Source organism: Phaethon aethereus, assembly GCF_964289735.1.
Source record: "Phaethon aethereus genome assembly, chromosome: 1".
Lineage (NCBI taxonomy): Eukaryota > Metazoa > Chordata > Aves > Phaethontiformes > Phaethontidae > Phaethon > Phaethon aethereus.
In genome coordinates this window covers 221,953,086-221,966,120 of record NC_138575.1, presented here as the reverse complement: position 1 = coordinate 221,966,120, position 13,035 = coordinate 221,953,086, and the positions used below count along the sequence as shown (strand labels likewise).

The 13,035-nt window shown below is 58.5% G+C and overlaps 2 protein-coding genes across 2 annotated transcripts; both read right to left on the bottom strand.

Annotated features, from left to right (window-relative positions):
• Positions 1-8,055: 8,055 nt before the first annotated feature.
• KCNE3 (potassium voltage-gated channel subfamily E regulatory subunit 3) lies at positions 8,056-8,462 on the bottom strand (the record flags this gene model as incomplete). Its single annotated transcript, XM_082005948.1, has 1 exon — positions 8,056-8,462. The coding sequence occupies exon 1, from the start codon at positions 8,368-8,370 to the stop codon at positions 8,056-8,058; it is 315 nt and encodes a 104-aa protein (XP_081862074.1). The 5' UTR covers positions 8,371-8,462.
• A 2,860-nt stretch (positions 8,463-11,322) lies between these two features.
• On the bottom strand, positions 11,323-12,498 carry LIPT2 (lipoyl(octanoyl) transferase 2; the record flags this gene model as incomplete). Its single annotated transcript, XM_082002977.1, has 2 exons — positions 11,323-11,555; positions 12,021-12,498. The coding sequence occupies 2 exons, from the start codon at positions 12,496-12,498 to the stop codon at positions 11,323-11,325; spliced, it is 711 nt and encodes a 236-aa protein (XP_081859103.1).
• Between the last annotated feature and the right edge of the window lie 537 nt (positions 12,499-13,035).

Genomic DNA, 13,035 nt, shown 5'->3' with positions numbered 1-13,035 from the left:
CTCACGTTATCATTTCGCCTAATTGAGGCACAGCATGCTTAAACCAAACTGAGCAGCAGCAGACAGTCTGGGGGCTAAAAACCACAGGAGAGGCCACATTGCCAGCGATGAATACGAGCCAAGGCTGGGAGGAGAAGGACTGACAGACTGCTGACAGCCGCCGGCTCATGTGCTGGGAGCTGCCAGAGCCAGCGGGGACCATGGCAGGGCTCAGCTGGGGCGAATGACTTCTTCCTAACCAAGAAGAGCGTGTGCATCCATGTATATGTACGTATGACTGCGTGCCTGCGTTGCTCCTGTTTTCAGGGAAAGGCCCTGCTCTCTGTCCTGCTGTTATGAAACCCAGAGTTCCCAAATGTTAACATAATTGCAACTATGAAATACCAGATAACTCTCCGTGTGCCCAGAATGAGAGTTTTCTTCTAATGTAAACAAAATCATGTAAGTTAATAGGGACTTGTTAATAACACATAGCTCCTGTTTGGGATTTGCAGATAGGCCATGCAGGGGTAAAGGGCGTATCTCTTCTCCCTTGCCTGGTTAAACGTCTCTGTCCCTCTGGCAGCGTTGGGTTTTCAGCATCTCAGTATTATACCCCTGAACAATGATGCACGTATTTTGTTGTTACTAATACGTTTAGTGTTTTTTGCCACGGAAGAATGGCTAAGTACATAGCGATGTCACCGAATATCAGAAATAAAAACCGCCCGTACAGTCACATCAGCATCCTCAGCAATCTGGTACCACAGATCAAATCCTCACCCACAACAAATTGCATTACCTCTGTCGATGGCACAGCTCTGCCCATCCCTGCACTGGAGAGCCTCGGGGCTGAACCCAGCTAGTACAGTGTTTCCATGGCAATTTTACTGCACACAGTTTATTCCAGATCGCCCTGCAAATGGCCCAGGGCTCCCATGATACTCCAGGTTGGTTTTCTGCCCCCGGTTTCTGCAGTGAGCTGGGGTCATGCAGGATGAACCTAACACGTCCTTCCAGCTCGCTGCTGAGCCTCTCAGCAGACAATGTGCATGCCCTCGCTGTTTTCTTATTTATGTATCCTGAACACCCTGTTCTCCTGTGCCTCTTGGGTTACCTGGTAATAACTCAGCAAGACCCATCCTTTCATTTCCCTCTCTCAAGAGTAGCATATTGCCAGAAAGGCAGCACAACTCTAAATGCAGGCAGTAATGGCATCCCTGCCAATTGATAGCATACTGCACAGGGAGGGGTGAGTGCCTTTTTGGGCCCGAATGCCATTTTTAATCTGATCTGGGATCAAAGCAGCCAAAGTGCTTTGTCCTGAAGAAGTGCAGGTGCTCTGCAGGCAGAGCATGAAGCATGAAGCATGCGGGCTGGCAGGTGGGAAGGATGCAGCAGGGACCGCTGAGGTTAGGAAATGGCTTTCAAATTCTGCAGCTGCCCCTGGCTTGGTGCTTCACGGTACCAGCCCTGGGAAGGCCTGATCCCGCATCCTCCAACACTGACCACACACTCCTCAGCTTCCTCAGGAGCATAACACCCTAAACACCCATGCTTTAAAAGCAGTATGTAATGTGCAGCTCAGAGCCACTGGAAAAACCTCCACGCTCGGCCCAAAGGGAGGGCAGGGAGCAGCTCTCCTCGCTGAACACAGTCAGCGAGGTCTTTCATAATGGGCAGCTTGGAGCCAAAACCACAACACAAGTCCGATTCTGCCCACGGGCACATGTCCAAGGCAGCAGCCTCTAGCCAGCAAGCGGAGAGGAACTCAGGCTCATCACTTCTTCCCACCCTAATCTTTATTCTAGCTGATAAAAACCATTTTATAGGCTCTGGTGACTAAGCACTTAATCGAGGGCTTAATCAACTACTGCACATAGGGGCGATGGTATTTACTGAGGCTGAAGTAGTGCAGTGGGATAGTGTGCCAGGCGTGGGTGCGGGAAAGCCGCAGCGAGCACCTCAATCCCCAGCACCGCTCGGAAGGAGGCACTGACCCAGCTCTCCACATCCGCCCGTCGCTCAGGGCACGGGCTCCTTCCAGGGCTGCTATTTCACTGGGGGAAATTTCGGCACCTCCTGCTCACTTGGGCCTGGTTTTGGTCACCAGTCCCCTCGTATATCAATGTCTGTCCTTTACAAACCAGAAGCCAAACACAGACCTAGTTATTTTTAATCCTTCCCTCTAGGTATTAATAGCCCACGTGTGTGCTCTGCTGCGCATTTGTCCACCAGCCGCATCCATCTGCAGAAAAGAGATGTGATGGGCCGATTGCCTCTGGTGAGAGAACAAGAAAGGAATATGGATCAGGCTTTTCACACCAATTTATTCCCTCAATTAATTGTGAAGCACATGGTAAGTTGCGTGGAACTGAGAAAATTTGTACCGAAAACTTTCTGCAAGGGGAACACACGAGGTCCCAGGTGTCTGGGATTTCCTTATTGTCAGTAAAAATAGATGTCTTGATCTTTATTAAGAAATGCTGCTTTTTCTTACCATATGGTGCAGGTTTTGTAGGTACTCGTAGGGTACTCAAACTGAACTGAACCCCATGATTGCAGAGTCCCAGCGGTTAATTTTGTGACCAGACTTTTGATAACATTGCTATAGCTTATCACCAGCATATGCATATCATCCTTCAGCTGGACTGACCCCAGGTCTCCCTTTCCCCTCACCTGGATGAGAACAGGAGAGGAAAAGGGGAAAAAAGGAGCAGAAAAAGGGGATCCAGACAGACCTGTGTTGATGGAACAGCTGCGGTGCAAAGGGGGCTGGGTCTTACCTGTGAGTGCAAGATGCCACATAGAAAAGGTCCAACATAGCCCCCAAATCCAGGCTCTGCCTGTTGAAGGCTCCACTGCTAATTAAGTTGACAGCTCTTGGTGTTAATTTGGGAGCGCACACAGGCAGCCGTGCCATCACACATGCAGGCCATCGCAGTACCAGACACCAGGGAAGGGAGATGGTGCTTTGCACAGAGGCTCAGAAAGCCAAGGTCTCCTGAATGCTGCATTTTTCCATCGTGTGCTTTAAAATAAAGCTTGTAAAATGACTTATCTGGGTTAGGGAAGAGCGGGAGCTGCACCCAGCACCGCTCGGTGAACAGCTGCAAGTGAAAAACATTGCAGCAGCAAACATCAGAGCTGCTTTAGGGAAGAGGGACATGTCAGAGGTGGGTTTTGTGCTGAGCATCCCCTGCAGAAGAGCCGTCAGGAACCGGTGCTCCCTCTGCCTCCACAGAGATACATCCCACGCTGCCAGCAGCACACAAACCTGACCTCGCAGAGGGGCTGGAGGGGGCTAGCTCAGACAGGCAGAAAATGGAGAGGGGCAGAATAAATGTTTTTCATTCCTGCACATAATTAATTTGATTTCCCACATTTTTATCTAAAGCATCTGATACCAGTGTGAGAGAGGCGACTCAGACAGACAGACAGGACAATAGAAAACAGAGCAAAAGTGCCACGAAGGACTTCAAGTGGCTGACCCTGCATAGCAATTCCTGCAGAGCTACCGAACAGGTCAGGTTCTTTGGTTTAAGTCCCTTTTGTTTCCCTCGTCCCTCTGAACAAGGGTATTGCTCTAGCCGTGCTGCCGCAGGGCTGTCAGCAAGGCAGGTTATAGGAACAGGCTGTGTCTATGGTGAGAGGAATCGATATATTTAGAAGAAATGGATGTGTTTTGGACAGTGAGGGTTTCTGACCTGAAGGAAGAGCTTGTGTGTCCAGGAGCAGCCCCGTTCCTGTAATAATGACCTCGTCACCTCCCAGAAAATCCTTTTAAGGCAGCACAGGCAATGGCCAACCCCATCTCTGTGCAAGGTTGGCTGAGTTACCTCGCAGGAGGACATCACCTCTGCTCTCCCTCCGGAGGAAGATGGGCAATAATGAATAAGTAATGTCACTGCTTGAAACCGCTCATGTTTCCGTAGGATGCTGTGACCCCTCGCATTGTAGCATCTAGTTGCAGCTCTATGCATGAGACAAATAGAGCTCATTAGGACTCCTTAGTAGCTAACAGTCATTTAATTAGCAAATAAACATCACCCAGTGGTATCTCTGCACCAAACCTATCAGCCAAATCGTGCTGCAGCGTCTGCCTCAGATCACAGCATGTTCCAGCCAGTACAATGAGCGTAACCAGCAAGAACAGCTGACAGGGAGGGTGAGAGGAGCCGGGGGAAGTTATCCTGGGGCAAGTACAGGGGAAGCCCCCGCTGCAGTGTGGAAGATGCCTGTCCAGCATCCATCCGCTGCAGTGCAGGGATGCTTATCCAGCACTTCTCTGCCCTGCCATGAACTGGGAGTGCTTTCTCTTTCCCTCCCTGTTGTGTTTTTTTTTTAATGTTTCCCATGATTAACTTTCCCTGTCACAGCCCCAGACTACCATGGGCTGCCAACCTTGCGAATAAGCATCTGTGCATGTGAGGCTGACTCAGCACGTCTGACAAGAGAGCAGCGTGCCCTTCCCAGGCCAGCCGTCCACTCCTCCGCCCCGACGGCAGCACCAGATTCCCACCAAGAACTGACCGCTGTCTTGGAGAAGCAGCTCCCCTTAAACACACCTTCCCATACCTCAGTCCCTCTGTGCTGCATGTTCACCTGCCAAAACCAGTATACCACAAACTGTCGGAGCCACCTCATGCTGTTAGCTAAACATTCACTGATACCCGCTGGCATTGCTCGGCAATACCATTGCTATCAGTCCCTGCACTGCTACCGTTTCACCTTGCACATTTCTTATCGAAATCCCTGGCATCAAAGCAGTCCCAGGAACAGGCCTCCACAATTCCCATTGCTCTGACAATCCTACCATTGACTTGCTAAGCCAAGGTCAGCCTGAACTTCCCATACACATGATATTCAATATCCTTTCCCAAGGACCAGGCAAACTGCTGCAGACATTGTCTCACCTGTGATTCATTGCTGCATGCGGAGGAGAAGAACCTTAAATAAACCGGCTTCCCATGAGCCCTATTTGTTTTTTTCTAGCTGCATTGCTTAAAACCTGAATGGAGCCAGCTATGATTTGCATGGTTGGATTTAGTGATTCAGCTAAGGCCAACGCTTCCCCAGCTCTCCTCTCTGTGTGCCCGAGTACGTCTCCTTGCTGTTAAAACAAACTTCATGAGCGTTACCCAGAAATCGTCTGCTCCTGGGGCTGCAGCACAGGGAGCGAGGCCAGAGCCCCATCAGCTTTGATGAGGAATCCCTGAGCTCTGGGATGAACACCTAATTAGTCTCAAAATCCTCCCTCCGTCAGCTAAATCAAACCTATTTTGGGAGACTCCCAAAGCCGTCGTCCCCTGTAGCCCCCTGTTTCCATACCCCTCTGAGCATCCTCATCAGCCCAGCACAACCCCCTGCTGAGGATGAGCCCATCAAGCCAATTTGGAGCCATGGGTCCCAAGGGGACACCAGCCAGTCCGAAGCCATATGTCCCACAGGGACACCCAACCAGCCCAGAGCTGTGGGTCCCGAGAGGACACCAGCCAGCCTGGAGCTGTGGGTCCTGTGGGGACATCACAGAATCACAGAATCACAGAATCACTAGGTTGGAAAGAACCTTTAAGATCATCAAGTCCAACCATTAATCCAGAACCACCATGTCCCCTAAACCATGTCCTGAAGGGGACATCGAACCAGTCCAGAGCCGTGGGTCCCAAGGGGACACCAGCCAGCCTGGAGCCGTGGGTTCCATGGGGACAGCAGCCAGCCTGGAGCCGTGTATCCCATAGGGACAACCCCGGGGGATCCCAGGGTGCCCCCGGGAAGGAGCAGGTGCCGGTGGCGTGGGGACTCTGAGGCAGCTGCCACAAGGTGGCACTGGCACCTTGTCACCCAGCCCGGTGGCGTCCAGTCCGAGGCCCCAGGGTGGGGGTACCCCGCGCAACCCCCAGCCCTGCTGCAGGCTCTGGTCCGAATTCAGCTGCGGGGACGGGCGGGAGGAGCTGCCGATGGGGCGGAAATCGGGTGGATAACGATCGCTGCAGGCGCTATGTCTTGCAGGAGGGTTTTTCCCCCTTAGGGTCTTCTGGATTAGGGAAAGGCAGCATTTTAAAAAATTTTTATGATATGCCACCCTGTAACAGACTTGTCCCACCCCGGTCGTAGGAGCAGAGGGACTCTGGGGTTACTAGATCCATGCCAGCCTCCCGCTCCCCTGGGAGGGCCAGTGGCCATCAGGAGAGGTAAGAAGACCACATCACCGGAGGGTTTTTGGGTGGCACGCTCACTATTCAGCACCCGTCCCGTCACAGGGACCCCCATCCTGGCCCTGGCACAAGTGGCTGCTCCATGGTTCATCCCACTGGAGGAGCCAGGATTCAAGGAGGACAAACACCGTGGAGCTGGAGAAAACCCCAGCATGGTGTGTGCTTGCACAAACCAACCCGGCAGAGGGCTGCTGTCTCAGCTGTCCCCGCCTGGCCCGATTCACCCCATTTATTTGCAGATAAAGGGTTTATTTTCCTTTCCCAGCGCTGCAACCACAAGGCAAACATGGTGAAGCCTCTCAAGCTAATTCCCGCTTGGGCCAGGTGCCGGGAGACATTGGTGGTGTTTGCCCCCCACACCCCCAGAAAGCCCCACCGGCACCACATGCCTGGCTCAGAACTCACAGTGGGCTCAGCCCCAAAGCGGGCAGCCCCCAAGGGCTCCCCAAAACCTCCTGTCTTGGGTTCTGTGCCCAAGCCAAGGGCATGGGAAATCAGGAACTGGTCACTGAACTGCTGCGGTCCCAGTGCCTCCGGCGCCAGGATTCTCCAGCCCTACCCCAAACGTGCTCACATCCAGTATTATTTTTTGGATTAGGGTTTGGCGTCACTGTTTGGGCTCAGGCATTGCAGCTATGTTTAACCTTTGAATGCAGGCGGAAGGGCCCCTATGGGTCAGCTAATCTAGCTGCAATTAAAGACATTAATTATGCCATTATTAACAGGTTAAGACGTGCGAGGGACTGGGTCACCAGCACTGCCCTACAGCCTGTTTTGAAGGACAGGGACATTTACTGTCCTGGACACTGGCCACTGCACGGGCCAGTCCCAAACCCGGCCAGCTTAATAGCAGAGCTGAAGCCAAGGAGCCCAGGAGGACCCGAGAACATCCCCTTCCCGTCCACTGCTGCGCCCTCGCCCCGTGGAAAACACATTTGGGAGCTGTGGTACAAAAGGCCAAAGCTACAGCCGACAGCAGGAAGGAAGCAGGAAAAACATCGGCATCACTGTCCAGAGCCCGGAGAGACCTTCGGGGACGCGCGGAGCCGGATGCCTCCGGCCTGGCTCAGGCCATGCTTGCGGCGTGTGCCCGCAGCTTGAGCGATGCTCCCCAGCCGGTGGCGGGGAGAAAGCATCTTGTGTCCTGGGACAGGAGCTGCAATGCCAGCAGTGGGCTTGCTCCATCGTGGGGGAATTGCCCCATTGTAGGGGCTGCGATGCCACAAAGGGGTTGCCCTTGATGCCCCCTCGGTGGCACAGGTTTAGCCCTGATGGCATCCCCTGGGTGCCCCACAGATTGTCCCCGACGCCGAGAGAGTGCTTTGCTCAGAGAAGAAGCAAACGTGACCCCACTGGAAACTGCCACCTCCTTTAATTCCCTGCCAGAAAAGCGGGGCCTGACCCAGCTCAAAAATTACAGGGTTTTAGCACCAGAAAAGCACACTAGCCCATGTCACGAAGCTGCTGGCAGCCCACGGAGGTCAATGCTGGCTGGTCCGAGCAGGGAAATGGTGAATTTTCCTCCTTGAAGGCCCCTGGCAGCCTCGGCAGGCCGCAGTGGGAAAGGAGCTCCCTCTGCCATCCCTGTCTCCCCGGGGCTCAGCCGAGGTGGGTCTGTGGAACCGGGACCTGCCCATGAATTGCACCCTGCCAGCTCCTGCCAGATGGGAGCCGTAGCCTGGCCAGGACATCCCCACGCTGCTCACACCAGGGCTGAGCACCTCCATGGGGGTTTCCCAACAGCTTTGGGGCTGGGTTGGCTGGCAGCGTTGCCCCGTTCCGCAAACAGCGGGATGCGCAGCAGCGATGTGACCCCAAACCCACCGTCTCCCAGGTGGACAAGGCGTCGGGACTGGGCTCAGATCATGGAGACTCTGTTCTTAATGTAGACGTGGTACGGGTCGCTGCTCTTGTCCACTTTGCGTGAGCGGGTGTAGCCCAGGATGAGGCTCCCCACCGTGGCAGCAAAGAGCGTCATGACGAAGAGGATGTACATGTAGGCGTTGTCGTTGCGGCCGGGACGGCTGGCGCGGGCGCTGGCATTGCGTGCGGCAGCGGTGGCGGCAGGGCGGTCGGCTGGGCAGAGGATGACCCCATGCAGCGTCTGGTTCAAGGCATTAAGCAATGCCTGGAGGCTTTGGTGCCAGGTCTCTGTCCGGTTGTCCTCCTCCATGTCCTCCTCCGGGCTGTGGGGAAGGACAGGGAGGCTCAGGTGGGGCTGCCCCTGGGATGATGCTGGGGGTGTCCTGCTGGACCCAACGATGACCCTGGAGCTTCGGGGCAGCTGCCTGCCCCCCTTTCCTCCCTGGGGCTGGGGACAGTGGGGGAACACAGCTGTCCCTGCAGGCTGGGATGGTTGGGCTCAAAGCCTGCTCCCCCCAGGGATGTGTGGGGACAGTGGGCACCACCCCTGTCCTGCACCCTTGCAGGGTGTGGAGCCAACACCCAAGAGATCCTGGGTGGGGCTGTCTGGGGTCCCCCACCCTAAATAACAGCTCCGGGACTGATCCTGCTATGCAGCAACCCCACTCGCTCCAGGCCAGGTCCCCCGGCGTGAACAGGGACCCCCTTTTCTCCTTGCTGGTCCTAGCACAGGGCCAGGAGCCACGGCCACCCTGGCACGCGGACACAGCTCCCCACGCACCCCCTAGACACATCTCGAGGGGTCACTGCCCTCAACCCCCCTGTGGATTTCCCTCCCCATGGGTCCCAGACGCCCTCTGACCCCCTGCCAGGAGACGGTGCCCCTCTGCCAGCCCACCCCAGACCCTCATGTGCCCTCTGCATCCCCGTGCACCTCTGCACCTCGCTGGGGCCTCAGAGACGGCACGGATGGGAAGGGACATGGGGACACGGGGACACAGTCCCCCTCGTGGGCCATCCTTCAGGACACATTGTCATCCCCTGGGGTACCCACCCCATCCCCCCCCCGCTCCCGAGCACCCTGTGCCTGCAGCACCAGCAGCTCTACCCCATGCACAGGCAGCTGAACCCCCTCAAAAAGGGTCACCCCAAACCCGGGGTGCACCTCCCAAACCCAGGGTGCACCTCCCAGGATGAGATCCCAGCAGCAAGGAGGGGGAACGGGGCTGAGCAGCCATGAGCCCATGGGGATGGGCTCAGACCCAGCTGCCTTCCTGACTTGGGGACAAGTTTGAAGCAGGAGGAGGCTGAATTTGGGAGATTTAGGACAAGGTCTGGGTTTATCCCAGGAGGGGACCCACACACGGCATGGAGCATGGGGAGACCCCACGTTAAGGGGTGTGTAGGGTCAGGGAGGGGAAGGGGGAGCCAGAGGGGTGTGAAGGGGGTATCACACTCACCTGGGGTGCCCTCCCTGCCTGCGCTGCTGCCAGGCTGAGCCGGGACTGGAGCATCGCGGGGCGGCAGCAAGGGATGCCGGCCGGGCTGGGAGTGCCGCTCAGCCTCCTCCCCTTCCTGGGGCAGAGCCACCTGCCAAAGCCACCCAGCCCCAACACAGGCCACCAGCCTGTCCCCAAGCCCGCGGGTCCTGCCGCAGCCCCCTCGCCCCGGCCGGATACAGGAGGCCTGACGGGGCCAGGAGAGCCAGACCTTGCACTTCCCTCCCAGCACACACGCTGCCGGTCACGCTTTCCTGTCCCTCCTCCGTCCGTCCCCAAGCCCTTGCACCGGGCACCGAGCCTTCATCCCCGCTCGCCATCCCCTCCCGGACTGAGCCCACTCCATCAAATGGGGTCTCCCCCCCACCCCGAGGTCCTTCCAGCTCCATTGCTCCCAGCTGCCGCGCAGCAGCAGAGAAGCCCCACACCTCGTGGGGCAGAAAGAAGGCTCGGAGCAGCAGTGAGGAGCTGCGGGGTCAGGTCCTGCTCCGAGCAGGGTGCCGGGACTTTATTCACCATTTTCCATTTCTCCTGACCCAGAAGCATCCATCTGGCTGTGGGGCTGCTCCCAGCCACCCACAATCAGTGCCTCCGGCACAGGCTTCAGCTCTGCCAGCAACAGGGAACTGCTTCAGAAGTGGCCGTGGCCATGCCACGGGGCAAGGTTTCGGAGCGCCCAGACCCGGCGCTGCCCCTCCTGCCCACGCACCGGGAGAGCCATCAGCATCCCCGAGGGGCGGCAGGCAGCTCCAGGGAGCTCAGTCTCAGGTTGGCTTCTTACCCCTTAAGAAACCTGTTGATTAAAATCAGTTCCTATGTGCTTCTGTAGGTCTGCATCGATGGGCACGGACCCCAGTGCCATTGGGACCCCAGGGCGGCCGTGTCCCTTTGGCTGAGATGGCTGCTGCGAGCCCACACGGACACTGCGGCCGGGTCAGCGATTTCGGAGGTGCTAACACCACCTGCACGGACCTCGGCAAACATCTCCTCCAGCACTGTGGACCCAGCAGGAACAGGGCCCCATCGCCCAGCCAGGACGCTTGATCCCACGCTGCGTGGTGCCACGGGGTGCGGGATGGCCGCAGCGCCTCTCCTCAAGCACCCCGAGTCCTTCCCCTCCTCCTCCCACTGTCCCACTGTGTCGGCATCGCTCCAGTGGCCTTTTTAACCACCATTCACAGCCTCTTATCAGCAATTTTTCCGCTGACCCCAACACCAGGGCCAGGATCTTGGCCATGTGAGGATTTCTCCAGGTACAGGGCGAGAAGAAAAGGGTCGTTATTCATAAGGTCTGGGGGCAAATAAACGAGCAAAGGATCAGCAGCCAAAGTTCCCAGCAAGTCTCTTTACAGAAAATCTGCCTCTTTTTATGTGGCTGTGAGGGAAGGATGCTCGACCGACCGGTCCCTCTTCCTCTCATCCAAAAGGTGAGTCTTCACCTGAATTTTGGACTTTTGGGGGGACAGAGGCAGGAAAAAACACAAAAGCACCTATCTGGGCATTTCCCCAGGGAGCAATGGGGATGTGGTACCCTTGGAGGTCTCAGCCGAGGGACACAGACCTGCAGGGCTGGGAAGAGCAGCTCCAATGGGGGTTTGGATGTTGAAGCAACAGCCCGAATCTCTGTGCCACCATTCAGGCACGGCCTATAGGCAAAGGCACGAGAGCTCTTGTCTTGCAATACAGCCCCAGGCAGCTGCTGCACCATCGGTCGGCCACACCGAAGGTTTGCTGAAACACCCAGCCGAGGCGCTGCGGCTCTCCTAGTCCCCGGGGTCTTCCGAAAAGACCAGGGTGCAGTCGAACACCTCCTGGAAGGAGTCAAGGAAGGGCTCGAGGACATGGTCGACGGTGATGTGCCGCCCCAGCTCGCGGCTCAGCGAGGTGACTCCTTTCCCCTCCAGCCCGCAAGGGACGATGTGGTCGAACCAGGTGAGGTCGGTGCAGCAGTTCAGCGCCAGCCCGTGGGAGGTGATGTGGTTCCCGCAGTGCACCCCTGCGGGGGCCAAAGCACCCACCCGTCAGCACCTGACGCCAGGGACGCCCCGGCATGAGATATTTGGCGACTCACGCTGCTCAGGCCACTGACACCGCCCCCCCCCATGCCATGCTCCCCACTTCTGCCAGGGAACACCCCTAACCCACAGGCAGACTCCCCAAATTTGGGGCAGATGGGGTGCAGCATGCCCCGTTCCCTCCACACCTCCCACCGCTGGAGTTCCAAGTGGGCTCGGACATGGGGCTGCAGTGCAAAGTGGGGTTCAGGCTGCAGGACCCCCAGACCAGGCTGCAGAGCCCGGTTTGGGGCGCAGGGCTGCAGGACGAGGGGGACAGGGGAAAGGGCCGAGGCTGCAGGCACCCAGCCCCGGGTGCAAGGGCCCGGGTGCAGGGGTGCACCGCGCTGGGCCCCCGTTTCTGGCTGCAGGGGCCCCCCCGGATTGTGCTCCCCCCCCGCGCTCACCGATGGCGCAGAGCTTGCTGTCGCCCATCCAGACGCCGGTGAAGGGCGGCGGGAGGGCGCGGGCGGCGGGCAGGCCGAGGCGGCGGCACAGCCGCAGGACCAAGGCCTCCAGCGCCGCCACGTAGCCGCGCAGCGGGAGGCGGCGGCGGCGCAGGTCGAGGACGGGGAAGGCGAGGAGCTGCCCGGGCCCGTGGAAGGTGATCCGCCCGCCGCGCCGCGCCGCCGCCAGCCCCGCGCCCCGCGCCCGCAGCCGCGCCGCCGCCGCCGCCTCCGGGGCGCCGCGCAGGCCCCAGGCGTAGACGGGCTCCGCCGGTTCGCTCAGCACCACGCTCTCCCCGGGGCCGGGGCCGGGGCCGGGGCCGGGGCCGGGGTCGCTCCGCGCCGCCCGCGCCGCCGCCACGCAGCGCTCCTGCGCCCGCAGCGCCTCGGCGTAGGGCCGCAGCCCCAGACGCAGCACCCGCACCGGGGCCCGCGGCATGGCGCCCGCGGAGGCGGGGCGGCGGCGAGCGGCGGCGGGCGGCGGCGAGCCGGGAGCGGCCGCGAGAGGCCGGGAGAGGCCGGGCGGCGCGGGGAGGCCCGGGGAGGAGGTGATGGGGACGGGGACGGGACGAGGCAGAGGGGACGGAGATCACAGAATCACAGAATTCTGTGGAATGATGGAGGAGGGGGGACGAACACGGGGGATGGGGACAGGGGTGGGGAGAAGGGACAGGTGGATGGGGACGGGGGACAGAGGTGGAGGTTGGAGGACAGGCACGGGGGATGGGGGGAGAGGATGGGCACATAAGATGGGGACAGGGATGGGGGAGGACGGGACAGGCACAGAGGATGGGGGAGGGGACACATGGAGGATGGGGGACAGGGACGGGGGATGGGGACAGAGATGGAGGACATGGGAGAGGGCACGGGAGGTAGAGGGTGGTGGTTTGGGGCTGGGGCATGGAGGACAGGGCCTGGGGACGGGGGACACGGCCCGAGACAGGGTAGCGGGGGTGGGGCCTGCCGTGGGGGGGAG